General features: G+C 41.8%; 1 protein-coding gene and 1 long non-coding RNA gene across 5 annotated transcripts in view; one reads left to right on the forward strand and one right to left on the reverse strand.

Moving 5' to 3' along the window:
• The window catches only part of RPAP2 (RNA polymerase II associated protein 2), a 32,955-nt gene extending 29,281 nt beyond the window's left edge, over positions 1 to 3,674 (forward strand). For 3 of the 4 annotated variants that reach the window (XM_032696943.1, XM_032696944.1, XM_032696942.1), the window contains 2 exons: positions 2,374 to 2,523; positions 3,092 to 3,209. In XM_032696943.1, coding sequence (XP_032552834.1) covers positions 2,374 to 2,512 — 139 coding nt within the window. In that variant the 3' untranslated portion in view covers positions 2,513 to 2,523; positions 3,092 to 3,209. Of the gene's footprint in view, positions 1 to 2,373; positions 2,524 to 3,091 lie in introns of all 4 variants that reach the window. The other variant, XM_032696940.1, reaches the window with a different exon arrangement.
• LOC116791187 lies at positions 249 to 27,100 on the reverse strand. Its single transcript, XR_004358642.1, has 4 exons — positions 26,476 to 27,100; positions 12,008 to 12,182; positions 6,883 to 6,933; positions 249 to 628 (listed from the first exon to the last, which is right to left on the reverse strand). It is a non-coding gene; the product is annotated as an uncharacterized LOC116791187 (long non-coding RNA).
• Between the last annotated feature and the right edge of the window lie 759 nt (positions 27,101 to 27,859).

A 27,859-nucleotide genomic window follows, 5' to 3' on the forward strand; every position in this document is an offset into this window, starting at 1 on the left:
TTTTAACGGGTGTGCTGAAGGCGAGCCTTTGAAGAATGGGTGTATGATTTTGGACTGTAACATTTATATTTGTGTAATTCTGTAGGTGGTTATTTTAAAATCACTTCATCTTTTAGCTTTTCTTATTTTTATTTTACTTTATTCACAAAAGTCTGTTCCAGATGAATTTTGTAATATGTGAAAGAAGTAACAGAAAAGCAAAATTTATATTTTTCTTTTCATTGTTGCAGAAGCCAGTTGTTGTTTTTATTGTGGTCCAGAGTATCCCGTTTCCTGTTTATATTCTATGTCTTTTGAAGATGCTGCAGAGTTTCAAGGGAATTCTATGATCTTTGAACTGAAATCCTGTATATCATTAAATTGAATTAGTCGTGATAGTTTCTTCAGACATAGGGTCATAGTAACTTTCAGTGACTTGAAGATACTGATCCCAGATGCTGTTCTGGCTTGTTTGCATACAGTTAAGGTTTAATTCAGTTAAACAGCCCCTCAATGCTCTGTTGTGCAGTATCTCAAATATACATTGGACTTGCGTTACTTAGAACATGTGACTTACCTCTTGATGAAATAAGCAACTTGTGCTTGCTCCTCTTGCAGACAAAAGCTTCTGCTTCTGCTCTAACATCCACTTAAAAGTAGAAAAGTACTCAACAATAACTGCTTTGCAAATTACAAGTTAGACCAAAAGGACAGTTTTCCAAGAGTGAAGTGTTTGCACATACATTCATAAATGTTTAACACGTTGTCCCATCAAGACGCAACTTTTAACTAATTGCTAGAAACTTGTACATGCCTCTCTGAAGTTACTTGTTGATTTAGTCTCTTGCTTATCAGATAATTAGTGATTTAATTAGTTTTTAAACAAAGCTCAGGTAAGGAAAAAAATTGATCCACAGCTAAAACGTCTTCTTTTTTTAACTTCCCTTTCTCAATATTTAATGCCTGGTAATTTCCCTAACAATATCAATACCTTTTTCTTTCTTTCTTGGTGTGAGCTATAGTAGCTATTCCTTAAACAGAGTGTCTTAAACAGGGTTTAACATTTAGGATATGTTTGTAATTCATGAAACTATGTAATACTACAAACTGCAGTACAAAAAAAATTGTGTGACCTTCATTGTATAAAGATTTTAGTTTTAGAGTATTACTTAAAGCTGCACAAGTTTTCTCCTCTTTATGAAAAATAATGTCCTTGTTAGCATCTTCTTAAACCCATGGCAGGAGTAAGAAAATTCAGATAAAAATACATGTAAATCTACATAATTGCCAAGAGAGTGGTTGACAATGCTGCAGCTGCCTGGCACCAGCACTCGGGAAGTCATGACTGTTTCTGCCACCAGTCTTTTTTCATATACAGTCTACTTAATTCTAAGAAGGGTGAATTGAAGACTAGCAATAATGCATCTCTGGGTGTTTCTCTCACTATCCTTGTCTCCAGACTAACACTCTGAAATGGTTACTCTGATCCTCTATCAGCACTTCCTCTGCTCCCCCACTGACAAAGCATCATAATGCAAAAACCAACCTCCAACCTGTGAGGACAGGCTCTGTTCTACCAGCTCTGTTCTAACTGCCCGACCTCTCAGTTAAACTGCTTTAAGGTACAGAGTGTCAAAACTAGGAAATCAAGATTGCTCTGATTACTCAGTCAAATTGTTCCTTGGTTTGAGAATTTAATTGATGTCTCGTGCCCATGTGCATCAAGTAAAATAAGTAATAATCCAAAATGCCTCTATGGGAGGCTTCTCTGTGTTTGGAGAAATCTTGGCACAAAGCAAAATGGGTTTGCTACTCTTAAGTTGTGGTTTATGGCACACAGAGCAGGGGAAAATTGGCTGAGGAAGTGACCTTCTTGAAAGTCTTTATGAACTTTGACAGTGTGTGACTATAAATATTATTCTTGGTTATTTTAAACAGAATTTTATGGTTCTTTAATATTTTACTCATGCAAAGAACTATGCAGCTTTTACTGTATGATTGTTTAGGAGATTTTTGGTAAAGAAGAAAATAATGACCGAGATCTTTCCTTTTTTATGTATAATTGTATAATGTTTTGCACTTTGTTCATTCTGAATTTTGTTTATCTACATTAAATAACAGCAGTATACACCAGTTAGAGGCATACAAACTACTCACTCATTTTTTTCTAATTAGGTTTTTTTTTCACTACATCTTAATAACAAATCATATTTTGGTGTGGATCACATTTTATATAACACATTCAGTCCGTTATATTTTGTAATGAATCAAGTGTGACAGTGTACACTGCCTTTCTTCAATACCATTGTTTGAACACACAAGCTTTGCTTGCTTTTTTACATCAGACACTGAAAAATTGCTTTTCTGTATGAAATATGTTTGGTTTTTTTCCAGATTGTCACAAACTACTCCACTTTTCAAGAATACTCAGACAAGCCCAATGTACACACAGTTCCTGACCACGTTGCTGGAAGAACTGCATTTCAAAAATGAAGATTTGGAAAGTTTAACAAGAATATTCAGAGTGGACTGACGACTTGAATGGTCAGTCAGTTTTAAGCTACTTTGTGTGTCATAAAACCAAGGCAGTTAACACTGGTTTTTATTTTCAGCATTTTGTAAGTATGCACAGTAACTACAGATTGTATCAGCCAGAGTAGAAAATGTGTGAAGCGCATTTTAAAGTAAAGAAATATATATGGTATGGAAATGAGTGTCATCATTTTGTCACTTACAGTAAATGCCAGTTGCTTACTTATCACATTAATCTTTTGATAATATATAGTGGTTTACTGCAATTTTGAGAGGAATTTTTACTACCATAATTTATTAAAAAAAAAAAATTCTGCGTGGCTACAACAGCCAAGGCTCAGCAGGGTTTTTTTAATTATTACAATTAAATTTTTTTGTTCAGTCTTTGTGACATAAAATGGAGTCGAGAGATATGTATTTTTTTCTTAATGTTGAGACAACAGTGGATTCTGGGTAGGCCAAAAAATTTAGAGCAAATACCTTATTTATTTTGATCATATTCAATTGATTCAATGAAAACAGAGTTATGATATTAATTAGTGTATTAACATTACTGATCTCAATCCTTTGTTCCCCACAGAATAACATGATCATCTTAACATCTCCTACCACCTGAAATAGTTGCACAGAGAATAAAAGAATACCTTCAATTGTTTGAACTTTTTTAAAATGAAAAATATAGTTTAGTATGAATTGTACTACTTGCACTTCTGCTTTTTCATTTCCTTGCTATGGGTAAGAATTTTGAAGTCTTATGGAAAAGCTGCCTGTAACAGCAGTTGTTCAAGGTATGCACGAAGACAAGTTACCATGTGGATCATCTGAAAACTGTGTGTTTAAAAGCAGTAGAAAGGAATTTGGATTTGTTTTTTTCTTAGTTTGGAAACTTTCAGTTTGTCTACAGGAATTAGGGAAAGGGCGGGGGGGAAAGAATTTTAGCCTGGAGTGTTAAGAACAGTGCTGCTGACATTTTTCCGGTTGCCCCAATGCATGGAGCAGTAACTTTAAGAATGACTGTGACAGTACACAAAGATGTCTGAGTTATAGCCTGTTTCTCTTGCTGCTTCTGACAAAAGGGGTGGTCTTTGAACTTATGTAAAAGTTATTTTTAAACAGATTCTGTTAATAATTTGGACTTTAAAATATATTTTAATAACTAAAAATTTTTGGCTTTCAGTAGTCATTTATTTTCAAAGAGTCGTGTTGTTTAGACTGAGTGTCTTTGGGCTTGCTTCTGGCACTAACTGATTATAAATTGCAATTTAAAACTAATCCACTAGTGATTCTTAATGATTCCATAATATGGTTTACTGCATCGTTCTCAGTTCATAGGACACTGTCCTTTGAGAGACTTGAAAGTTGTAACTGACAGTGCTTAGTCTACAGCAAATGCCAGCATTAATTAAGGCTGAAGCAAGACTTACCAGGGCTGCTAGGCAGCGACTCCATTTGAAAAAACAAAGTTTATTCCTTTGTTTTGTTTCTGTAATTGCACATCATAAGGGAACTCTCCACTTAATTAGTTTATTGATGTGTTGTTCCTTCATAGGTTCAGAATAAACGCAAAGAAGGCCATGCAGCTTTTCCCTGGAAGCTTCATTGTGCAGTAGACTTTATTTAGGAGATGCTTGACTTTTCCTAACTTACCTTGTAATGGGAAGTTATGTTCAGTATACATTGTAAAAGCAACAATTTAGAATGTGGATAACCTTTAATGCAGAGTTACAGCTACACATTTTTCTAAGTATGCAACTTTTCTAAGTATGCAAAAAATGCCCATTGCAATCAGAGCATGTCTGATATAAAATTCATAAGAGTTACTGGATAGAAGGTACATCGGTTTTGGGCCGTGATGGAAAAAGTTTACGTGATATATATGGAAAGAAGGGTCAAAACCTCACCAAAAGATAAACTTCTGTAGAAGACTGAGTAATAGGTATGATACTCTGAGCAGAACTTAATCCTTGATTTTATATCTATTTGCTTCTGATTTTAGAAGTTAAATACATTTCTGTTTTTAGCTAGTACTTCACTGTGGATGAGCAAGCCATTGTCCTGTTCCATGCACATTTACCTTGGGGCACAAAGATTACCTCACAACAGTTTGGTTATACTGAGTGTACCTAGAAGGCGTTACAAATATACTTATATCAGGAATATGACTGTGTTTTATTATGTTTGATGGCTCACACTTGGAAAGTTTTTACACTTCCTGTCAGTTTAGTGGTGTGATTTTTTTTTTTAGTTATTTTTAGGCTTGGTCTTCAGCACCTACTGTGTAGGAAATGTACGATCTTGTAATAAGAATGAATAGGTTGCAGGCTCAAAGACTTCTTCATCAGGGTTCAGTGTAGCTGCTTTTACTGTCTTTCTCAGCAGCTCAAAAAAGTAAGCTTTCAGAATTTTTCTCTCTCTCCTTCAGCTCCTGTGTGGTAAGCTCCCCCATTCTTTTCCTTGCCCTAAGAAAACAGAATAACCTTTATCCTTCCAGGAGGCCAGAAAAAAAGACTTCTGTAGAATGCTGGAAATGCCCTGAAGAAATATTCTTCACTTACCTTTAATGATTTTATCTCCCTTAGACATGAGTAACACACATATAAATAAATGGAGACAGTGTGCATATATACCCATTACTAGGGAGAAAGGCTGTAGACTCATCTGAAAAGGATCTTTCATACCGTCAGCCTTAAATGGTATGTAAAGATGACAACTGAAGTACCAAAAATTAATTTATGTAATTTTCTTATGAGCATGTTTTGTAACAGCTTAACTGCATAGAAATGTTCAAATCCAGACACCATTTTTGAGCTTAAAGCTAATTTCTGTCACAACTATCTGTCCTTTAAGAGATGTCACTCAACTCAGTTGGTTTTGGTGTCGTTCCCCCACTTCTCATTCTGCTTCTGTTTGCAGGCAGATTGTTGCCTTGTGGCCTTGTTGCTGTGCTTTCTGTCTTTCCTTCTCTGTGAGCTGAGCGGATGAGGGCAGATGACACTCAGGTCAGTGGTGGTTTCAGCCTTATCTCACACACGCTAAATTTTTGTGACTGACTTGTGAGCTGCTGAGACCGACTTGTGTAGGGACATTATAGATCTGGGCCTTAGGGTAGATGGGGCATAAGCAGGGCAAATATAGTGTGATGTTTCTTTAATAGGGGAAACCCAAACTTCTACAGTGATTTTTTTTTTCCTGATGTATATAATGGATTAAGTAAAGAACAGAAGAACAGTTTAGTTCAAAGCTTGAAGCAGAGCCTGCTTCATGCTGTTGCAGCTTCTCCGCATCAAAGAGGAATGTGTGACACATACCCTGCCTAGCACAGGTATGGATTTCTTACCAAGTTTTCTGTAGTAATGAAGTAATCTCAGGAAGAGAACAACCACGTATGCAGAGAAAGTCACATTTTTTCAGTGTTATTCAAAGCAGTCTTTATGCTGGCCAAAGAGGCTGGCAAAAAGGCATTTGTGTCTATTTTCACACCAAAGTTCAGTTCACAGTCCTGTAAATACTCTCAGTGTAAGCACTGCACTCTGTAATACTGAACTTCCTAGTGCAGAACCCTTCACTGCTGCTGTTTTGGTTCTTTGTGCCCATTGACTACGCTTGCTGATTTTTATTGGGTTTTGGAGAGCAGAGGATTCAGAGTTGTCCATTTGATAGCCACCATTTCAGGAAAGTAGGAAAGTCGTAAGGTAACCTGTAAATTATCAGAGATTATGCTGCATCTGTCTAAAGTTGGCAAATGTTATGCTTATATATGGTAATACAACATTCTACAATAAAACCAGAAGAGAGCTTGATTTATTTCATTGAAGACTATCAAAACAAAAATGTGCCTTAGTAAATCTAGGGCAGCATAACTGACAGGGCTGTGCTGCTGTCTAAACCCAGGACTGGAAAGTTAGATCTACCCTGTCTTTTAAAGAGTGATGCAGGGAGCGACAAGAAGCATGGTACATGTATGAGATACATCTGGGGCCTCAAAGGCTTTGTCCACACTACACATAGAAGAGTCACCTGTATTTTCACTCTTCAGTCTCAGTGAGTAGCTTAAAAGTGAGACATCTGTTGTGGTTTTAGGGAGAAATAACGGTTCTGTGAATCTTGATGTTCCATGTAATATCCTTCTTCCCCTAATTTGAGAGAACCTGGACTCTACAAAATGCAAGAGGGAATGAACAGCTCAGCTGGACATGAAGTCTGAACTGACCTTTTAACTGCTGGAGAAAAAAAGGACTAACACATCAGAGAGAAGAAAAAGGAAGAGAGAAGAGGAAAGCAGTATTCACACCTTCTAAATTTAGGCATCCAACCTTAGGTACCTGCCTGTCTTAATTTACTTCAGAGAGAACCAATGCTCTTAAATCTTACCTTAGTGCAGGGTATGAAGTGAGTGGTGGTAATACCTCTGTCCCTTAGTCCCTAGTGGGGCAAAGAAAGCAGAAAAGTCAACTCAGAATGTCGACCATAGTAGACTGCTTCTCTCTGGAATAATTTGTAATAGTTTATGAAACTTAGACCCTAAGTTTCTAAGCAATCTGATCCTATTGTTCACTTTGATGGCTACTATTTCTAACAGAATTTTTCTTAACCTGTAAGAGTTAAAACCGAAAGAATTAAATTGAGTGGCAGTGTTTAGGGGAAAAAATAATGCCCATATGTTGAAATTACATCCAGGAGGTTACACTCAAGTTCTACAATTTGCCTCTAAGCTTTCTATACTTACTGTTTATTTTTGCAATTGCGTACGAACACACAGTGCTGTGGGTGGGGTTTAGATTGATCTGACTGGGGCAGCAGGTAATGCTGAACTGTCATTTCCAGTGAGCATTAAATATTGAAAACACAGAATCAGCTTCTCTTTTTGGCAAGTCCTAAGTTTCCATTAGCAGCAGGTGGTATACAAGGCAGGGCTAGGCATCTACCTATAAAGACCTCTCTCTTGTTTCTCAACTGCATATCTCTACCACCTGACAGCCAGTCGGGCTCTGATTAGAGTCAGAGGAAGTGGGTGTGCCTTCCATTAGCAAAGGCAGAAAGTAACATTGCTGAAGACTTTTCCTCTTGAGAGCTTTCTTTTTGTGACTATTCATCTTAGAACCACTTCTCTGCACAGGGTGTGGAATGCTTTGGGAGACGCTTGAAAGATGCTGCGGAACATAAACTGTGGCATTTGTGGTGCTAAACGGGATTTGGTGAGGTGGGGGCAGGGAGGAGCTGGAAACCCATATCTTCAGGCAGCTCTCATTTGAACACACTGGTTTAAAAAAGCAAGTGAAAGCAGATCAGCCACTGAGGCAACGTAAGGACATGTGTGATTAAATGTTAGTCATTCCCCCTTAGTTGCTTGCAGCTGTAGAGTAGAGCAAGGTGCAAGCTGGAGTTCTAAAAAAAATATACTGACTTTGCTACCAGAACTGAATGTGGACTAAAGTCCTAGACTTAGGAAGGCTAATCAATCAGAACAGTGCAGTGAGTGTGGCCCCTGTACACTGCAGATGTCCTCCTGTTTGTTGGCTTTACTGTGCTATCCTGCAGTTATCCCAAGACAAGAGCTCTAAGGAGGCCCTCTCCAAGAACAAGCTAGAGCTGACACACAGGTGATCCCAAGGCAGTCTCCTCTTGCCACTCTGCAGAATCCAACCTTGGAAGGCCCCAGGATGATTTGGTAGCCTGTACTTTAAAGGCAAAATCTTCGGTACGTTTTTGCACGCTGTGATTACCTGTGGGAGCTGCTTGCAAAGATCAGAGCGCAGAGCCAGTGGGGCTACTGACTGCTACATCCTGCACCACTGCAGGCCAGATCAATGCCATCTCTGGCAATTTTGAGCCTCTTAAATTTCAGGGTGTATGTAACTGCACTGAACACTTAGTGGGACAGCAGCAGCTTCCTGGGAGCCCTACAATTTTGTTAGAATTAGTCATCGCTACAGAGAGTTTGAAGGACTTTGGATTCTGCTTTAATAAGCAGCAAACATTTAGATCAGGATTTACATCATAAATCTTGCTTTTTTGTTCTACTCAAACAGGAGTGTCTACAAATCAGGTTAATATAATTTAACAGTACAGTAGTTAAGTAACAAAAAGGATCATAATTGGTAGTATTATCTAAGAAGCCAGAACAACCCTGTTTACAGCTGTCAGCTAAGATCTGACTCATCTAAGGTATTTTATAGCAACCATATGTTAGGCACGTCTATCTCACCTATTATGCAAAAAAATGATAACGTTTCCTAATCAGGATTTGCCACTGAGCAGGATTTTCCGTAAACATCTCAGTATTGCAAGTGCTATCCACAGTCAGGGGAAAACCTTTTGCAGACACTTCTGATTTGTTAATTTAATAAATAGAATAAATGGTTACAAATCTGTGGCTAGTACTGATTCAGCAAGGCTGGCTGTAATTCAAGTTACAGGTGCGTTACTTTGGCAGTTGAAATGTTAAAATGTCACTTTTGCACAGAATTCCTGAAGGTGACTACTAGCTTTTTTGCACTTCTTATGCAAGAAGTACAAACTCCTGGGTGTTTTAAATTGAAGACATGGTCTCAAAGCATGTGATACATGAGAAATACTTTACTGAGACCAATATTAAATTGGTATAGTATCTTTATCTGCACAGACAGAATAGGGAGGGTGATTTCATATCAGTATACGAGAGCAAGATTTAAAAATGTTTGAAAATATTACAGTCTTTTGATAACAATGCAGGTGGTTAAGCTAGAATAGTAATTGCACTTTAACAAAGGCATACACTGTTGCAAACCCCACTGGCTGTTGATTTTTGGGCAAGTTTTAGATCCAGTTCACTTTTACACAGAAACCTGCCTAAGCCTACACCCCTCTGCAGTCTGACTACTTCTTGCACAAAGATTGGTTATATGTCCATCAGCCTTAACTATTCCCAAGCGGTCTTAAGGAATAATATGGGGGATGAAGCTGCTGTCCCAACACTTCCCTCTGTTCTCAAAAGGGCAGTAGTTTTACTGCTTAGAAACTCTGATTGACTTAAAAGCTTTTTTGAATACATTCTTCTTTTTCTGAACTGTGGCTGTCACTAAATTAAAAAAAAAAAAAGCAAAGTAGGTATTTTTGCTGCTTAAGATCTTTGGCTTGTTATAAAATTTCACAGCTAGAAATGTAGTTAAAGTGTTTCCTTATTAAGATAATTTTTCCAGAGAGTTTTCGAAAATAAGTGATTTTACATTAGCCCTCTACAGCTCTGGGTCAAAAACATGTCATCTCTGCTAACTAGTCATTTCTAAGATCCTCCCAAGCTCTGCTCTTTTGTTCACTGAACATCTGATGCTTCTTGTTATTCTTCTATAACCACAGATGTGCCCTCTTCAAAAAACTCACAATCTCACAGCGCTAAACTGACAAGTTGAGTGTCAAACCACACACCCCAAGCAGCCCTGAAGAAAAACAGAATCCCGCTTGAAGGAAAACAAAATAAATCACACAAATTGTTTCCAAAGAATGAATCTGAAACATTTCAAACTGTGCACCAGCATTGTTTCCTAAGAATGCAAATGCTATCTTTATGCTCACTTTCTGTATAATCAGAGGCTGCTCTCAGAAGGAAGAGATAATTTTGAACAACTTTTTATTTCCTTGTTAAGGTGAGTTTTATCTCTTTGAGCTGAACTGGAGCCTTGCTATGGAACCAAGATGATCTCCTTTTTGCCGAAAAGCAGCAGGGCCGTTGCTGTGCTGGCTGAGTTACACAGCAGGGTAAGTGAGGCCGCTTCCCCGGGAACCTGCAGTTTGTGCACCACGGAGCCGCTGTGCACCGGAGCCCCGTGTAGTGCTGGCTGAGAGCAGCCGAGAGCTGGACAGGACTGAGCAGAGCTCCCTCTGCCTGAGCAGCCACCTCTCTGCTCTAGCGGGTCCCTGGTGACAGAAGGTTCTTTGGGCAGAGTGAAGAGATTTGTCAGGTCTCTGCAGCCAGGCTATAGCAGGACCCACAGCTCTTTCAGCTGTAGTGCCTCTCTGCAAGCCATCCCTCCTCCCACTGCAAGGGCTGATGTGGGAAAAGATTACAATGCTGTAGTGCTAAGGTGCCAAATATGTATGATTTGGCTTGGCAATAATCCTATAACTTACCTGAAAGGCCTTATGATACTATCCTGCAAAGAATGACATGTAAAGGCAGTAGGAGGGGTCATTATCATGCTGAAAAAATACTCAAGACCAGCTAGCTGGTTTCCTAATTAAACTGTCAAGCACAGTTCACACTTTATGCTGTCTCCTTCTCCCTATGGTTCAAAATTTGTCACAGCATTAAAAAACCCCAGTTAAAATATAAAAAGCATAGCTACAAATGTGTATCTAGCTGCCTTGAAGGCTCTCTGTCAATACGTAACTGTAAGATAGTGCTGTTGTTTAGGCTTCACTGAAAAACTTCTTTTTTTTAATCTGATGATTCAAAGGCGAAACATTGACCTTCAGTTTTGGTACTTGACTGACGATCTTCTGTAAAGATCTGTGTAGGAGTAATGCTGAATTCTGGGTTACATCATTTAGATATCAAGAGTTTGAGTCAAAAGTTGGATTTCTCTTTTTCCTAGTTCATTTCTATCTGATGGCCTTGAATATAAGAGATGATGCCTGAAGCAAAGCTGATAAAGTCACCAGTGCAAAGAAGCAGGGGGTGGGAGGGGGGGTGGCGAGGGACACAACAGCATAGATACATATCTTCACATCCTTATTTCCTTTACAAAGGGAGGAAGGAAGTTCCCTGCAGGTTAGCCAGAGAGTATCCGCTCTTACAGTCTAAGAAGTAGCAAAGTACAATTTCCAGGAGCTGCAGGCTTTCAAAAATATTGAATTCAGTATTTCACAGATAATACTCCATAAAGTGTTTTCTATACCTAGGGCTCCTGAAAAACTTGTACTAAAAATTCACAACTGAATGTACAGCCAGAGTTACAGACACTCACCCCACCATTTCATATCTCTACTCTGTTTCTGTCCCATCTTCCAAATCCTTCTTGTTCTTCCCATCCCTGTGCCTGGCTATTCCTTTCCACTCTACCCCTTCCCTAACTCCAATAGCTAGCACTCATCTTCCTACCTGCTCCCTGTGTGCCCTTATAAAGATCCCACCCAACAGTCAGCTTCCACAGCAGCAGACCCCTGGGCTTCCCACCCCTCCCGCTGGCTCCCTGCACCACAGGAAGGGTCAGCACTGCCCAGTGAGGGCCTTGAGTCTCCCATCCTCCTGTCCACATAGGGACCTGCTACAGGGAACCTGCTGCAGGGCTCATTTTTTCAGCACAGGATGGCAAACGGGCCATCTCTGTCCTTGCTTCTCAAAAGTGGCTCACACGTGTCCTTAGTTTGGTGCCCACGAACACAGGCGACCTCTCTACAGCTGGGATGGCACTGCCCCGGGGCCAAGTGGATTGTGCAGGCAAAAGTACTCATATAAGGGTTCTTAAAACAGCATCTTTAGGTTATTATGAAGGTTGTCTCTAAAACAGATATGACTCACCCAACAGCTACAGCAGTGCTCCTGCGCAGAGATGAATAAGAATTTTTATGCAACTTCTTTAATCAGAAGAGGCCTGCTTGGTTGAAAATGAAACCTTTGCAGGAAAATGTTGGTTTTGATTAATTTCTCAACTTGAAAATTGTCCAAATTGTCAGTGTGTATCACTTCAGCATTTCTAAACACACAGAAAGGGGGAAAAAGAAAAAATTAAGAAAATTAAGTTTCAAGTCACTTTTCATTTTAAGATGGGTTAAATTTCATTATATGATTAACTGGAGTCCAGCCATTTTAACACACTTTACACCATGAGTTTTTTATTTGCAAAAATTTACATTTTCACTTGTCTTCCCAAATTGTTTGTTGTAGATTACACTATGTAAATACTCAAATGTATTTTTCCTTAGTAGAAGTACAGCATTTATTTTTAAAACGAATGTGAGGAGGAACCATAACAGCTTTGTTCGGAATTTCCTGCTATGTAATAGTAGCCCCTGTATCTCTATAGACTGTTAACCTATCAAAGCCATTACCTTTCATAATGCAACCTCAGGGAAGATTTTATTACTGAAAAAAAAATATCCATTCCTACTTTTAACTAACTGTTGTAAGAAATTGTTTAGTTTCAGAACTTTGACCAGGATTACAAATTCACCACTGAAAATGGATCAAACTAATCAGTGGTTTCAGAGGATCATGCTTATTTTTATTTGCTGATTTTTTGACTGAGCTAATAGTCTTCTTATGGCATACTTACATTTATTGAGGTGAGCTCTTTACCTGTTGAGGACACCTTTAAGATGATTATCAATTAGCCATTTGATCATCAATTTCAAAGCATTTTCCAAAGATACTAAAGCCCTTCTCACAGAAAAAGAAAGTGAAAGAGGAGTGGAATGACTCATCTGGGCACATGGACTACATCAGATGCAGAGCCAGAAATAAACTGAGGTTCTGGTACCCACACTCGTTGCCAGGGCACTAACGTGGCTTTTACCAAAACTGATAGCAGGCATCCCACCATTTTGCAAAGGAACATCCCTTTCTGGTGGAACATGCATTTGAAATTCAAAATATATTTGCTTGGTTTTTGGCAATACATGCTGTAATGCCTCCCTTACTCTTTTGCCTAACCCTACCCAGAGCAGGAAGAAAAACAAAAATGCATTGAGCATATTTTTCTGTATCAGTTGCTTTGGCATGATGTTGCTGATACTGTAAACTTGGCTCCACTACAAGCAGAAACGTTACAGTTGAACTCAGTGAGATTTTCATAAGTAATCACGACCAGATTTGGGTCATATCTGTAGATATACTCACTGCAACCTTTAGACTCAGTTTTGAATGTGGTTAAGTATGTTGAGGCCAAGCACTGTAAAATAAAGAGACTAAAAGCAGACCGTTTGCTCTGGTCTCAAGTGTGAATGCTGAGCTCTTTGAGGAATCTGAGCCACTTCATCTATCTTCTTGTCTATTTATAACCGCCCTGCCCATTGAAGAAGACAAGATGAGGCTACAGACGTAAGGGCAGCTGATGGTTGGGACAGAGCTACATGGGAGATGTTTGGAGAGCACAAGACAGGAGCACTGTGGGGATGGAGGTTTTGATATCCTCTAGCTCAGTGCTGCTCATTAAGGCCACCAACAGTAAACTCATGGGGTTAGGCCAGAGGCTTTAAACTGCCCTCAGGGAGAAGATAATGTAGCCAGTCTGGTAAAATGGACTATTCTAGGCTATATCAGAAAGAAAGCAGGATGGACTAGAGCAATTAATAATACTTTATAAGAGTCTTGCAAAACCAGAGTATGTTTGAAAGCAGCAATGAACTTCAGGTAAAAGATGAAAGAGGGTATGAGAGACAGTCCAAGGAAGCCTAAGCCAAGTGGTTAACTACTACTACAACAACCCCATAGTTCTGGGTTAATTTGGGATGATTAAGGAAGAAAAAAATGCTTGGGGGTTGGGCATGGGTGGGAGCTGTTACAAACTAGTAAGATTGCAAATCTTGGCTGACTCAGAGCAAAGATTGTAAGTGTTAGTTCATAGTTCTAGATGGGTTGGTTTGGGGTGGTTGTTGGAGGTATTTTTTTTTTTAAATCCAGGCCATCCATGTAGACGCACTTTTTATTCAGTGAATTGCATCAGCACAACAGTCAAGGTACATACAGTATGTGGCAGCTTTTGCTGACCTTGTCAGTTTAGAGCCCATGACTAGCACTTGTTCAGAGAGGGGAGTAAGGAAGTGTCAGCACCAGGTGTCGTGTGGAAACTTAAGCAGCATGAGCTTAGAAGGAGAGAAAACACAGCAGAGGTTTAGGGAAGAGAAGAAGAATGAGAACAAAGGTTTGACACAGAAGGGAGCAGCAGATGAGCTCACAGGAGGAGAAAGGGGTGCAGGGAAGAAGCTGTGATGCTAAAAATCTGTGACAGTAGAATGGGCAAAGAACATTAAAGGATGTGGAGCCGTAGGGTAATAAGGAGAGTAGGTCAGTGTTACAGGGTGATCTGAATCGCATAGTCACAAAATGTGTTTTAATACAACCAGATGCAATAGAACCACCTGGGAGAAAAGAAAGCAAGCTCCTGGGATGAGAATCTGCCTCTGAAAGCAATGATGGATACAGGGTGTGAAGTCAGCCTAGACAGCTAAATGCTCAGCACAAAAGTGTAATTATCTTTTTAGCATCTGCATCTGTGTATCAGTGTTTTGTTGCATGTATTCCTGTACAGATGTTTCTTTAAGTACAGTACTAATTATAAACAGAAGAACCACCACAAAATCTGCACAAGCGTCACAGACTTGTGAAACCATTGCAGACCCAAACCATGGTGCAGATGGTGAAATGGTCTTGTGTGGGAGTTAACTATTTCCACATTAACGTTATTCAATCACAGTGGCCCATTTTCACATAGCTTGCTGAACTTCAGAAGGTTTGCACAAAGGTTAAGGTTTGACATTTTGAGACGGAGTATCTTAGTCCTCTATCCTCTAGTGAGAACTACAGTAAATAATCAATAATAGAAGAGAAACACACACTCTTACTGCATCCCTTTCCAGGGTGGAAGCACTGAAAACATGCTTTTTTGACACAAATGCCTATTCTGAGGTTTTCATTACCAGGATTTCCAGTAAAATAGCCATAGGCAAGAAAGCACTTAATCTGACTGTTACATTAGGCTTCCTGAAACCACATGTAAGTGGAATTGTGAGTGCAGGCATAAGAAAATGTCCTTAAACTTCTGATGGACAAACAGAATTACATTTCTATCAATATGTAAGGTTGTGATGAGGTCCTACATAAAGGGTAGCATTTAGTGGGTTAGGGGTTTTTTTTATAACCAGTGTGATTTCTGTTAGTTTATGCAAAGCATGCCTCTAAGAATGAAACAGATTGAGACAGGGCATAAAGTCTTGTCACAGCAGCATAATTCATGACTGCATTCAGAAATCACTTCTCTCTTTAGATTTAGGTATTAGTTCAGAGATTACTTCTAGAAAGCAGTATTATCTCTTAATCACTCTGTTCTACAGATCTCTAATTATATGTTTAGCTAATTTATTACTGCTGCACATCTGTTATTTCTGCAGTACCGGATAGATACAGCACAACATTTTCAGTGTTACTGCCATCACTGCCCTTCTTGATCAGAATCCACCCCTCTCACCCCCACCCCCCAAAACTTGCTGTTTTGAGGCTGTGAGAGGAGGAGGAGAACCCTGGAAGCAGCCTGCCTGCTCTCACTTTTGTCTCCTGGATGCAATGACCAACTTAAGGGAATTTAGCTGCAGAGTCCTTGAAAGTCTCCACCAAACATGTATGAATTGTGGGTTCACAGCTTGCAGTAGGAGTTGCAGGTTGGACAGAGGTAAAACTCCAGTACTAAAACAAAGATCTTTGCTACAGGCTTGATCTCAATGTCCTGGAGTAATGAAAAGAGCAGTAGAGGTACCAAACTGTTACCCATCACCAACATGGCAGGATTCAAAAGTTCTCTGGTCTGTGTGCCAGTCTCAAGTCAGAAGCTGAAGCCACCTGCACACTGATTCCCTGGTATGTAGCTGAGAGTCACTGCTTTGCTCTACAAACCCAGCAATGTCATCCAGACAGCACTCAGAGGCATGCAGGTACAAGCATGATGTAGAGGGAATTGGCAGGGTCATTAAGGAAAGTCCATACGCCCTTGTGTCCCCAGGTATAGGTCCCATTTCCCTGTCACACACCTTCAGATGAAGAAACAAAGTGCCCATCTCAGAACAGCAGCTTGAGAGGGATGAACTCTTTCAGGTGCTTTTCCCCCCTTGGGACAAAGCAGTTCTGCAGGTACCCTGCAAACAGGAGTGTGGAGAGAGGGGAAGACTTCCCACCCAACGTACCACGAGAGGGAACTGCAGCTTCATAAAGAGGAGGGCACAGAGCCAGAGAGACATTTTCCCAAGAGTCCATTTTCAAAGATTGCTGAAACACAGTGGCTGCCTGTAAACCCAAGCAAACAGCAACATAACGGGTCAAGCACTGACATAAGAGAGTTCAACCTACTTTGGTAATCTGACAGTTACAGGCAAATGAGAACGGGGACCATAACAGCAACTCTTAAGCAACTTTTAAACACACAGTGTTTCCTATGGTCACAACACAGAGCAATCCCAGGAACAAGTTCTCTTAGCACATAATGACTGATAAGTCACCCAAAAGACAAAAACCCCAGCACTAAATAATTCTACTTTTTAAATGCAAAAAAAGATTTAAAAAAAAAAAAGTAATTTGAAATAAATACCTTCTACAAAAGAGGAGAAGACTTGTCAAACCCTCCTTGTGCATTCTGCTAATTGGACCAACCCACAACCCAAACCACAGAGCATTCAGGCAGGGTCTAATCCCACTGCAAGGAGGCTCCTGTCACACAGTAACCTCCCTTCTCCATTAAGGTTCGGTTCTGACCAGGAATGGTTGCATCCTTCTCTCTGGTTTCTGGGGATTTACTGTTTTGTTACAGCATTGGATGTGCCACTTCCAGTTTAATGCACTGAATTTCAGGCTGACCCCAGTCATGTGCGCAACTACTGAGCACAAGTTCTTTCCCCAGGAAGGTTTAAGAGTAGCCCTTAGTGTCATGTTAGTCCCCTGCCTTGAGGAAGAGCAGAGTGAAAAACAGATGCTGCCATAAGCACAAACCCAAAATGTGCTGAGCCATGCAGAACTGCAGTGGAAGTACTGGTGATAAGAGTAACACCCACTGACCTGGTATTTCCAATAGTCAGCAGTGACCAGGAAACAACCATTTTCCCCCAGTAGATGGACTGTTGCTGAGTTTAGCCTGCAGAGACACCCTGGCAGCACCAGTGAGACTCTTGCTATATAGGTTAGATGCAGTCCACACAATATTGATTGAGTTACAGAGCTACAAACAGGTTCAGTTCAGTTTAGAGCACAGACCACTCAGATTTACCCTAAATACAGCAGATTAGATATAGGTCATCCTACAGTCAGGTTCCTGCTCTTTGATTTCAGTTAGAATAAGACAAATCTGTCACATGTGAGTCAGCTTCTAAATGCTCTTGGCATGATGGGAGTTTGCATTTATACAGAACTATGTAAATACCAAAAAAGAAACTAAAGATTTGACCTTTGTTTACCCAAGTGAGTCTCAATTGAAAAGGCATGTCAGATTTTAATAGCATTTCTAGGATTGATTCAGCTCTGACAGGCCAATTTCCACAAATTGACTGCAGGTACAACACATCTGTACTCAGCAGGAAGCCTACGCAGAGACTGCAGTAGCATCAGGAACCCACAGGTTACACAAAATAAACACTTTGGTGCAAAAGTCTGAACCAGGAGCAAAGCCAACATGACAGAATGCACTGATTTATTCACCACCTTCTCTCCAGCAAGGAACCCTCTCCTGCAAACATCTCTACCACATCTGGCTGTCCCAGGGGAATGCCCAGCGGGTTGGAGAAGGTGCACAAGCAGTGCCAGTCCTCTGACAGCACCATCGATGAGTGCACCCTGTGTGCACAAGCTCATGGGAACCAGTCATCAAGGGGGCCACTGAAACTAGCACCAGCACCATCAGCACGGGACCAGCACTGGCAGAGATGCCCTATCGCAAAGCTCTCTGTCCCTTTGCTCACATGTAAGCCCAAGACAAATCCTCAACAAGGGCACTTTTACCTTTAGTCACAACTTCATGACCATCTTTTTAATACCTTGGGCAAATATTGACTCGGATCCAACAGACTGAAAATATTTGTTTTGCACCAGATGCAGCGCGTGTGTATCTTTGAAACATTAGCTAAAGGAGTGATTTGGGAAAATAAAAATTCTAGGTGGATGTGTTTACTTTGCAAGGTTGTTGGTGTTGAGCTCAGATCCCAGAAGTGTGTGTGAAGGTTTCCACCACAGGCAGAGAGCCAGCTGTGAGCACCGTGATGCAGAGGCAGCAAAGCTGTGTGCACACACGTGCATTCTGCCTCTGCACTCACCACATGACAGAGGGAGGGCTGGGGATCACTGGTGAGGACGTTAACGGGTCCATACACTCCCGCTCTGAAGAGACCTGAAAAGGTCTGTGAGGTATAGAAGAAATTACTGAACTTATCACTTCAAGACACATCCTCCAAAGTTCTTGGCATCTAATGTTGGGGCTGCTTTTTGCAAGAACTTGAGCATCGTTTCCCTGGCTCCCAGCTGACATCAGCTTTTGGAAATGATGACACTGTTTCAAGGGAAGGGAAGGCAAATGCCTACTCCTCTCCCTTTTCTCTTGCCCCATCTAACCAGAAAGAGTTCCAGTAAAAAGCACATATCTAAAGCACATATCTATGCAGAGAAACAGCCTTTGTTAGGAGGCTGAAAGCAACAGAGAGGTAGTTTGAGTGGTTTAAGTTGCTTCAGTTTTCAATCCTTAGGACCCTCTCTGCCCCAAGTGCCAATTCCCTATATGGAGGTATCTCCATATCCCCAGTTCCCCAATATCCCACTCTCTCCTACTAAAAATTATCAGTCAGGTGCAGCTTTGGCAGTTGCAGAGCTTGCTTATGGAAACTGGGAGAGAGGGAAAGCAATACAGGAACTGATGGAATAGCACTTCAGCACCATTCAGTAATCTATGGATATTCCTTCTGTCCAATATTTGGAGTTAATTAATTTTGGGGGCCTTTCGGAAGGAACAGGAGTGTGAAAAGAGGTTCTTTTCTGTGTTTACCAAATAAGCATAGAACTAAAAAACTACAGAATTTTGTTCAGTATATTTGCAGGAAGAGTCCTAGTGAAATATTTGTTTGCTGGGCAACTCAGTGCCAAGCTCAATAGTTAGAAGTTCGTATAGAACAGAATTATTCCTTGGAAACACTGGACTGGAAATTCATAGCAATGCTCTTTGATGTCTCTTAAAATAATCATCTTTGAGTCTGCAGCACATCCCAGGCAGCACTTGAGAAGTACAAGAGTAACATTTTGCTGAGTCTTTTTACACAAGTGAATCTTTTCATCAGATACACAACAACACCTGACACCTGGGGCTCTCATGCCCTCTGAACAGTCAACAGATTTTGCCCAGAGCAACAAAAATGAGCAAGCCACACACTGATCCACACATACATCTACCTCTAATGCACTACCTCCTGCCCCACTGGAAATTCAGGGATATTGGAGTTTTCCTGGTCATGAAGGACCCCTACAGCAGCCAAGACATCCTTTCTTACCTACAGGGTCTCTGTGAATCACTGCAGGAAACTAACCCTGAAAACTTTACTCAGACACTAAGCTTGCATTAAAATCAATCTAATAACATTTGGGAGCTGTGGGAACATTGCACCTCCCTGAAGGGGAGTTATAGGTTGGTTTCAACGTGATGATTAGTTAAACCAGCACTAGAAAAGAGATTGAATTTCTGGCCATATGTTTCCTTGAAATATTCCCTTGTGCCATAAGTTGATTACCAGAGGCCAAGACACTTCACAGTAACATACCACAGGTTCAAGGACTAAGGTTATTTTACAGGAACCCTAGAAAGACACTCTTCTGTACTCATGTTAATGTAGTTAAGCTCAAGCCTCAGTGTCACAACAGCCAGCATGCAGAACCTCTTAATGCAGTTGTAAATCTAGAAAGGCATTTTTGAGGTTTCACCCTGCCAAGGAAACTCTGTAGATATGTTACAGTCAACATGTCTCATACCTGGAGGTTTCTGAGCCATCATCCCCACCATCAATGCTATGCACACTCCCTCCCCAGCTAATTCTTGACAGTCCAGCACAGTCTTAGCTCTGTGTGTCCAAGCGAGTTCAGCCTAGGTTTCCTTCCTCAGGATCGCAGCATGTATTTAAGTACTCCATCTCCCAAGTCATATTCAGGTTATATTCCCCCTTCAAGGTGTTTGAGGCATTCCTGTGGAGGAATCAAATCACTCCAGCACCACCTCATGAATCCTTAGCCTGACCTTTCTGCCTACAGCTGCCCAGTGCCTGGACATGCCAGAGGCATTTGCTGCACACATGTTTTCTCTCAAGTATTGTGGTGGAGTTTCCTCCACCTCTTTGTCAACAACTGTTACAACATACAACCAAGCACCACCGTTAGCAAGATGTGCAATTGCCCTATTTGAAATTTCTCTTTCAAGTTTATAGGACTGCAAACACACAATGAGTCCCTAGCAGGTCTCTGTATGCTGTTAAACAGAATCTCCCCTGGCCCGTGACTTCCTCATACTGATGGCATCTTCCCTGTTCCCCCTACTCCTCTGCCCTGACCAGCCTTTACACAAAGGGGCATTTTAGTTTGGTTTTGTCCTACAGAAGTGAATTTCAGTTCTCAGGGCATCGTAAAAAGTTGTTAAGTCAATTCTCAGTCACATAAACATGGCTTTGTACAGAGCTAACAACAAAAAGGATCTGAGCAAAGCCCGTTTACTGACAGATGAGGAATTAGGCCCATTTCACACTTTTTAAGTTGACAAAATATTTTGCTATGCTATGAAGAACATGAAGCCTTCTGGAAGCATGGTTGGGTAGCTGCAGTGTCAGTGTGATCAGAAATTATGTCGTATCCCCTGGCTACTATGGGCTGTGCTAAAGGAGCACTTTAGCTTCCTTAGCCCCTAAACCTGATTTCAGTCACCACCCTTTATTGTCAATAAACACAAGAGCACCCCTTTGGAGTAAAGGGATTGAAGTAATAGGAAACATAGGCACAGGCCACATGTGTGTCAGGCCAGGAGTAGGGCTGCATGGTCACAGGCCTGTTCTTGCCATGCACTGGCCCACATATAGGAGCCAGCTCTTAGCAAGGTTGTCTGCCACCAACTCTCACATAGATGTGACAACCCTCTGTCACAGCGTGGGGGGACAGGGAAAACACAAGTCACTGAATCATTCCATAGCAGCAGCAGAGAACAGGCACAGCAATCCCTGCAGCCCAGCTGGAGAAAGATGAGAAGCAGTTTTTTGGGTAGAAAGTGAGGCCTGGTATTTGTTGGCTTCTATGCCATTCAGGAAATAAAGTGCAAGGAAACCATTTTTTGGTGGTGGTGGTGGTGGTGGTGGTGGTGGATTTTTTACCATTTCCCCCCCCTGCTTCAGCTCTGCCAGGCCACTCTTGTCAAGAGGCAGTGGCACCACTGTAGAAGATTGATTCACCCACCAGTACTTGTGCTCTCAGGGACCTTCACTGATTGTCAGCTGAATTCCCACCATAAAGCTAACCAGGAGCAGGACTGGAAAGAGGGCAATAACATTTACCTAGGAGACTCTCACTACCAGCACCAACAGACACCCTCGCTGTGACACATGCTGCACATCTAGTTGTGCTGCTTAACTGTAGCATTTCCCCTGATTAGGTTGAACAGCTGCAGAATCCAACCTGGCCAGTGCAGTTGTCCTTTTGTGTTACTCTTTACTATGTGGGACCCTCAGGATCCAACACCCTTCCTGGGTGAGAACCATGTCTCCTTATGCTTGTGTTTTGCAGAGAGCATTTTGGCTCTCCACGCGCTACTGAAGTCTAAAACACCAGGGTCCTTAACCTTGCCAGAGCATCAGTACAAAGGCAGCAGTAGCCTTCTCCAACATGCAGAGGTTCACAGAAAAAATTACTCAAACAAGATTTAAGCAACCAAACATGCAGAGGAACAAAACAGACATCCAAATGGCAAGTGGAAAGAGCCACAGTTAAAAAACAAACCACAGCAGTCTCAAAAGAGAGAAATAACAGTCAAATATCTCCCCTTCTGAAATTATTTGGTGCCCAGCAGTTTGAGACACTTCACACTTAACAAGGCACGTGCTCTTCCATGGCCCCATGTCTGGTTGGAGTCCTGCTGTGAGTGGTGTGAAAGGTTTCAGACAAAGGAATTCAGAATTTAGGGAAGAGTAAGATAGGACACAGCTTACCCCACTTGCATAAAACCCCTTCCTTCCAGAAATGCAACCGTTCTTTTCCATCCTGCAAGGGTCTGTGACGCAACTTGGGCTGGGGAAACCGGGACGGAAGCGCCCACTGGAACATCGCCCCCCCTGCCTGGAATGAAGGGACAGGTGGCAAGCAGCCTCACCACCTCAAGCGGCCACAGAAATCAATCCGAAGATTGCCAAACCCCCATAGGAAACAGCAGCAGTGAGCCCTGCCAGAGCCAGGCCTGGCTGACAAATGGGCAGGGTGAGAGCGAGGCTGCCTGGCCCAGTGGAGGAGCTCATAAGCAAAATGCCTCAGCCATGGTGGAAACGTCACACAGGAGGGAGAGGGACACTCTTCTCAATTGCCATTAATGTTAATTTAGGCTACTGAAAACACAAATAATTCCAAAACCGACTGACAGCAGATATATAGAGTACACACTAAAGCTCAGCAAAGGTCAGGCCCCTGCTGCACAAAGCCCAGCACAAGCACACAGGAAGACCCAGCTCTCAGAGCTCAAGGCGACAGCACCCTGACTCACACTCACTATTACTCAGTGCAAGCAAGAGCATCCTGGTCCAGCGGGTCTGAACTTGCTGGCTGCAGGTTTGCAATAAAAGATGTCTTCACCCACAACCATTATTCCTGCAGCGACTCAGACCGTTGAACAGCTACATAAAGAGCATCAAGACCATTTTTCACCCCTTCCCTTTTTGGGAGCTGGTCTCACCCTCCTGCCTGCCTATCCATACTGCTGTGTTTCAGAGAGGCAAAAGGCTACAGGAGAGGCAGACCTGATCATTTGTGAAACTGGGAATTTAGAGTGTAAGTTAATTGCTAGAAGCAGCCCCTGGAAGCAATTTAGACCAAGTAAATGTCTATTATCTTCTGGCTTACCACATAATGAAATACAATTAATTTGTTGTGGCTCTTAACTGCAATATACAACTTTCCTATATGAAACACTGAAAACACATTTTTACCTCTTTTCTTTTCAGGTAAGTGTATTCTTTTGAACTCTGGGACTTAGTTTCCTGTCTCTTCCATTGATTTTCCCCTTTGAACTCACCTGTTGAGCCTATCAGTGAGTTTTGGGAATGTATTATTCATAGGGGGAAAAAAAAAGAAAGTGTAAAACATAAGTTTTGTGTCATACTGGCCTGTCTATCACCTCAGAGGATTACAGTTTCCCTTTAATGCCAGCCAGCTCTATTACAGTAACTAAATAAATGGAATATCTTGGCCATTTTAAACACCTGCTGTGCTGCACTCCTGCCCAGCCACCTCTGACATGCACGCCAAGGAGGGAGCTGGCAGCACGAGCCAGCAGCTGAGGTGCTTTTTGGGCTGCTTGAGCAGAGGACCCCAGCATTGCAGCATCAAATGCTGCCAGTGCCTTGGCAAGCCGGGCCTGGGCAAGCTGGGGTGGATGTACCCCATGCATGGTAGTATCCAGCTGGCTGGCAGATCCCACGTGTGTCAGAAAGTTGGCTGGATGGTTTTAAAGAAGAAAATCTTTTCAATAGCTGTTATATTATTTTCTTTCTAGGTTAGTCTTATTCAGTATTCTTTTATGACATCTCTACTAAAAAAACCCCAAAAACATGCAGATGAGAAGCAGCATGTTGGAACAAGCAAATAAAAGTGGTTTGCTTTCATCTGATTTAAAAGATTTATCACATGCTCCAGGTTAATCCGTTAGGCAACATTATTCCAACAAGGTGTGGCCAGCATTTTTATAATGTATGAAACACTACTTTCAGATTTATGTGCTCTCTCTCTTTATAGTCCATATGTTGTGGATATCACAAACTGGTGTGACACAGACTCTGGAAATTTTCTGAGACTCCTGTATTGTTTTTTTTTTTGTTTTCTTTCCCCAGTAGGGAAGTCAAAGACACAACTAGATACCCATAGCCAATGTACATTCAGATGGGTCTGCAGCTTTAGATGAACAAATATCTTTTCAAATCTGGTTCCATCATTTTACACACCTTAGAATGCATTACAGATGTTTTCATGCCTTAAATCTATTTAGAGTGCTTTATTACTCAGAGGAAAAAATACTGGAAACTACTACTATCCTACTGACAATTAAAAAAAAATTACCCTTGGCATTCTCAGCAGCCACTTCCACTGCAGGTGAAAACAGACATACAGGATGTGGCTTGGCAATGGAGTGAGGTCAAGGATTCAGCAGGGAAAATCTCTGGAATTTTGACTCTGAGCAAGCATCTAATAAGGTCTCTGCTAGAGAAGCGCTCTGTTGACTTACATGCATATTTCAGTGCTTTTCTAAATCACAATTCACCCAAAGGACAGTATGCTGACCTATGTTTCACTATTAAGTTTAGAGTAGGACCCAAATCTTATATAGTAAAGGCAAAATCCATTCCTGATGTGAACTGGGGTAATGCTGGAGATGAATTTGACATAACTGACCTGTTTGGTTTTTCTCTCTTAAGGATGGAAAATGCAGAGACTTAAGGAGCACACCTTTGTCAACGTGCAAGAGCAGCACAGCTTGCAAATAGAGTTGCATGAGTCTTGCAATCTTTCACCCAGGGCTTATTCTAAAAACCTCTTCCTCCCCCCCCATCAACTGTAACAAAAGTTTTGCTTGAGGAAGGAGCAAGACCCAGAAGAGCTGCTCTCTCACTTGTGTTGCAATATCCAATCTGAGTGTTACTATCAGCTTTTGAAAACTGACTATATAGAAAACACAGATGATGTTTGCATATTTTAATTTTAAACATCTCTGCTTGGCATAAGGATGGAACCTAATAAGTTGCTTTGTTTCTGCCTCATGAATTAATTCAGCTTGCTAACTGATTTGGATAAAGCATTTTGATTCCAACTACTGGGCAGGCAAAACAACTTTTGAGAGCAAAGTAACAAGTCATTAGCTTGCCAGGAGAAGTACTTTTATAATATCTTTAAGGAATAGATCTTTTCTTTTTATAACCCACTTGTTCCACCCATGTCTTTTACATCAATCAGATAAATTCACCTTGTTTTTCAATGCCCTGAATTCTGATAGCTCTGCACACTTGATAGGTAATTTAATCATTGTTGGCGTGGATGAACACAAGCTCAAATTAGCTTCTGAAAGGCTTAGTCGCCCTGTAGATAGCTCTGCCTTTCCACTTTTATGCAGGAACTGAGCTTCACCAACTGGTTAGCTAGAGGTGTCATTAAAAATTTACAGAAAGAAACAAAGGTGTGCTCCAGCGTCTCTCCTTACCCTTTCTACTGTTACTCTGGCAAACAAAAGGTATGGAACCTGCTTCATGAATGTAATGTAATATGCATAATGCATTTTTAATGGCACGCAGTAATAACATTGAGAGAGATATTTCCAATCTTCAGACTTGCACTGCAGCCTCTCAGTAGCCTGTTCTGATTCTCCCCAGATAAATCTTCTTTTCCTCTTCTTCATTTCAATTCCCCACCTTAAAGCTATGTCTTTTCTCCACGGGTAGCTGCATTTTACCTAAGCCAGCAGCTGGCACTCCTGCAAGAGGGGCTGGGGAGGTGGGAACACCTTCCCATGCAGCCACACATGGACATTTTGGGGCAGTTTGGGCCTGAGCAGCAGCCCAGCACTGGTGCCCTGAGACACACCAGTGAACTGCAACATGCTCTGGCAGGAGACACACTTGAACCAATAAAAACACCTGAGTTTCTTCCCATGAAAAACATTCTCACCACCCGGGCTGTGTCCACACTGCCTCCCCGGCTGCCCGCCCCAGACAGCAGGGCAGCACTAGGCTCAAACCACACTAGTAGCCCTGTTGGAAATGGGACACTCCAGGGGAACAGGCACACGTTGCTACTGTCATCGTAAAGGCAAATGCCAGCAACTGAGCCTGCTCAGGGCCTGCTGGAGTGAGGCCTGCTCAGAGGGAGGGAGGAAGGCTGTGCCTGGCAGGAAAGGCCCTCCTGAGGGCAGAGGGGCTGGCACCCAAGCCACCCCATGCCCAGAACCCCTAGCCACCACTCAGCTCCATCCACACCACCACTTTCCTTGTAAAATAAATACTGAGCATAACCCTGGGACACCCCAATCCTACCTGTACCACCTGATGAGCCACTCCTTGGAGCCTCCCCTGGCCCAGGCAGGGCCCAGGGCATCACAGGTCTTCCTCATCAACACTCAGTGTCCTACACTGACCTTCTGCATTAATTAATCCAGCATAATGGGCCTAATGTGGTCATCAGAGCACCTGGCACCTTCTGTGGTGCCTGTGCCACAGCCTCTCTCACTGACTGCTGGGCTGTTCAGTAAGAGCTCAGTGTGTGGGCAGCCCTGCCTGGCAGTGAAGCCCTGCCCAAGAGGGTTCGCCCTGTGGGGATTCGCTTCAGCCATAGCCTGCGATGGTGATCTGTGGGGAAGCAGCTGAGGTTCTCAGGGGTGGCAGAAAGCAGAAACACAGAGGGACTTGGGTGCCACCATGGCAGGCAGAGTGCCACGGCCCTCAGGTGGGCAGGGTGCCGCAGGGCTGGCCCAGCCCAGCAGGGCACAGGGGCCTCTGCTCACTGGGTTTATCCAAAATAAAAGTACAAAGCTGAAAACATGAGTATATATACCCATGTGGGCACAAGATTACATGCACATGTAAAAGCCCAGGCTGCCGTGCTGTGCTCTGCTGGGAAAAGGACAAGGGAGACCTCCCTCCTTCTCCTGCTTCTCTTTTGTATGGGCTGCAACTGCCAGATGGAGCCTGCACTGCTGACAAGGTAGGCAGGCAAAAGGCAATGCTCTGAGTCCCAACAGGCTTAAGTATAAATGATGCACCTGCTGCTCAGGTGTCCCTGCAAACTCCCAGGCACAGACATTTAATCTTGTGGGGGGACATTCAAGTTTCTCCTGGGCTAAACAGGGACTTCTGGCAGTCTACACTTCCAAAGCAGACACTTAAAACCACTGTTTCTCCTCTAAACCCTTTCATGCTGATAGCGCTAGGCCCAGTCTTCAAAAGTGTAAATGTTTAACTGAAATCAGTGGGAGCTGGACAAATATATATGGCAGTGGTGTTCTCCAATCACTACAGACCTTGTGCAAATTCTGCTGTACCTACATTCTGTCCTCAGATTCTGCATTCCTGACAGAATTGTAAGGATTCCTGTATTGTTGTAATGGCTGACATTCACAAATGTGCTTAAGCTAGATATTAAATAAAAATCACTCTGGACCATCCTCAATACTTTATTAACTTAAAACATTGTTCCAATAAATATGTGCCAAGAAACATAAGACACTCTGTAAAATCTAAATAAGGGCATTTACAAACCTGTCAACAAAGTAAAAACAGCTTTTTTTTTTTTTTAACTGAGGTACATGCAGGGTTGTTTAAGGCAAATTAAGTCAATTATACTTTTATAATAATTCCTGCCCACCTCAGAAAGTTTCCCTCTAAAAATTAAAAAAACAAACCCAAATATACAAATGATGCT

This window comes from Chiroxiphia lanceolata, chromosome 9 (genome assembly GCF_009829145.1).
Source record: "Chiroxiphia lanceolata isolate bChiLan1 chromosome 9, bChiLan1.pri, whole genome shotgun sequence".
NCBI lineage: Eukaryota > Metazoa > Chordata > Aves > Passeriformes > Pipridae > Chiroxiphia > Chiroxiphia lanceolata.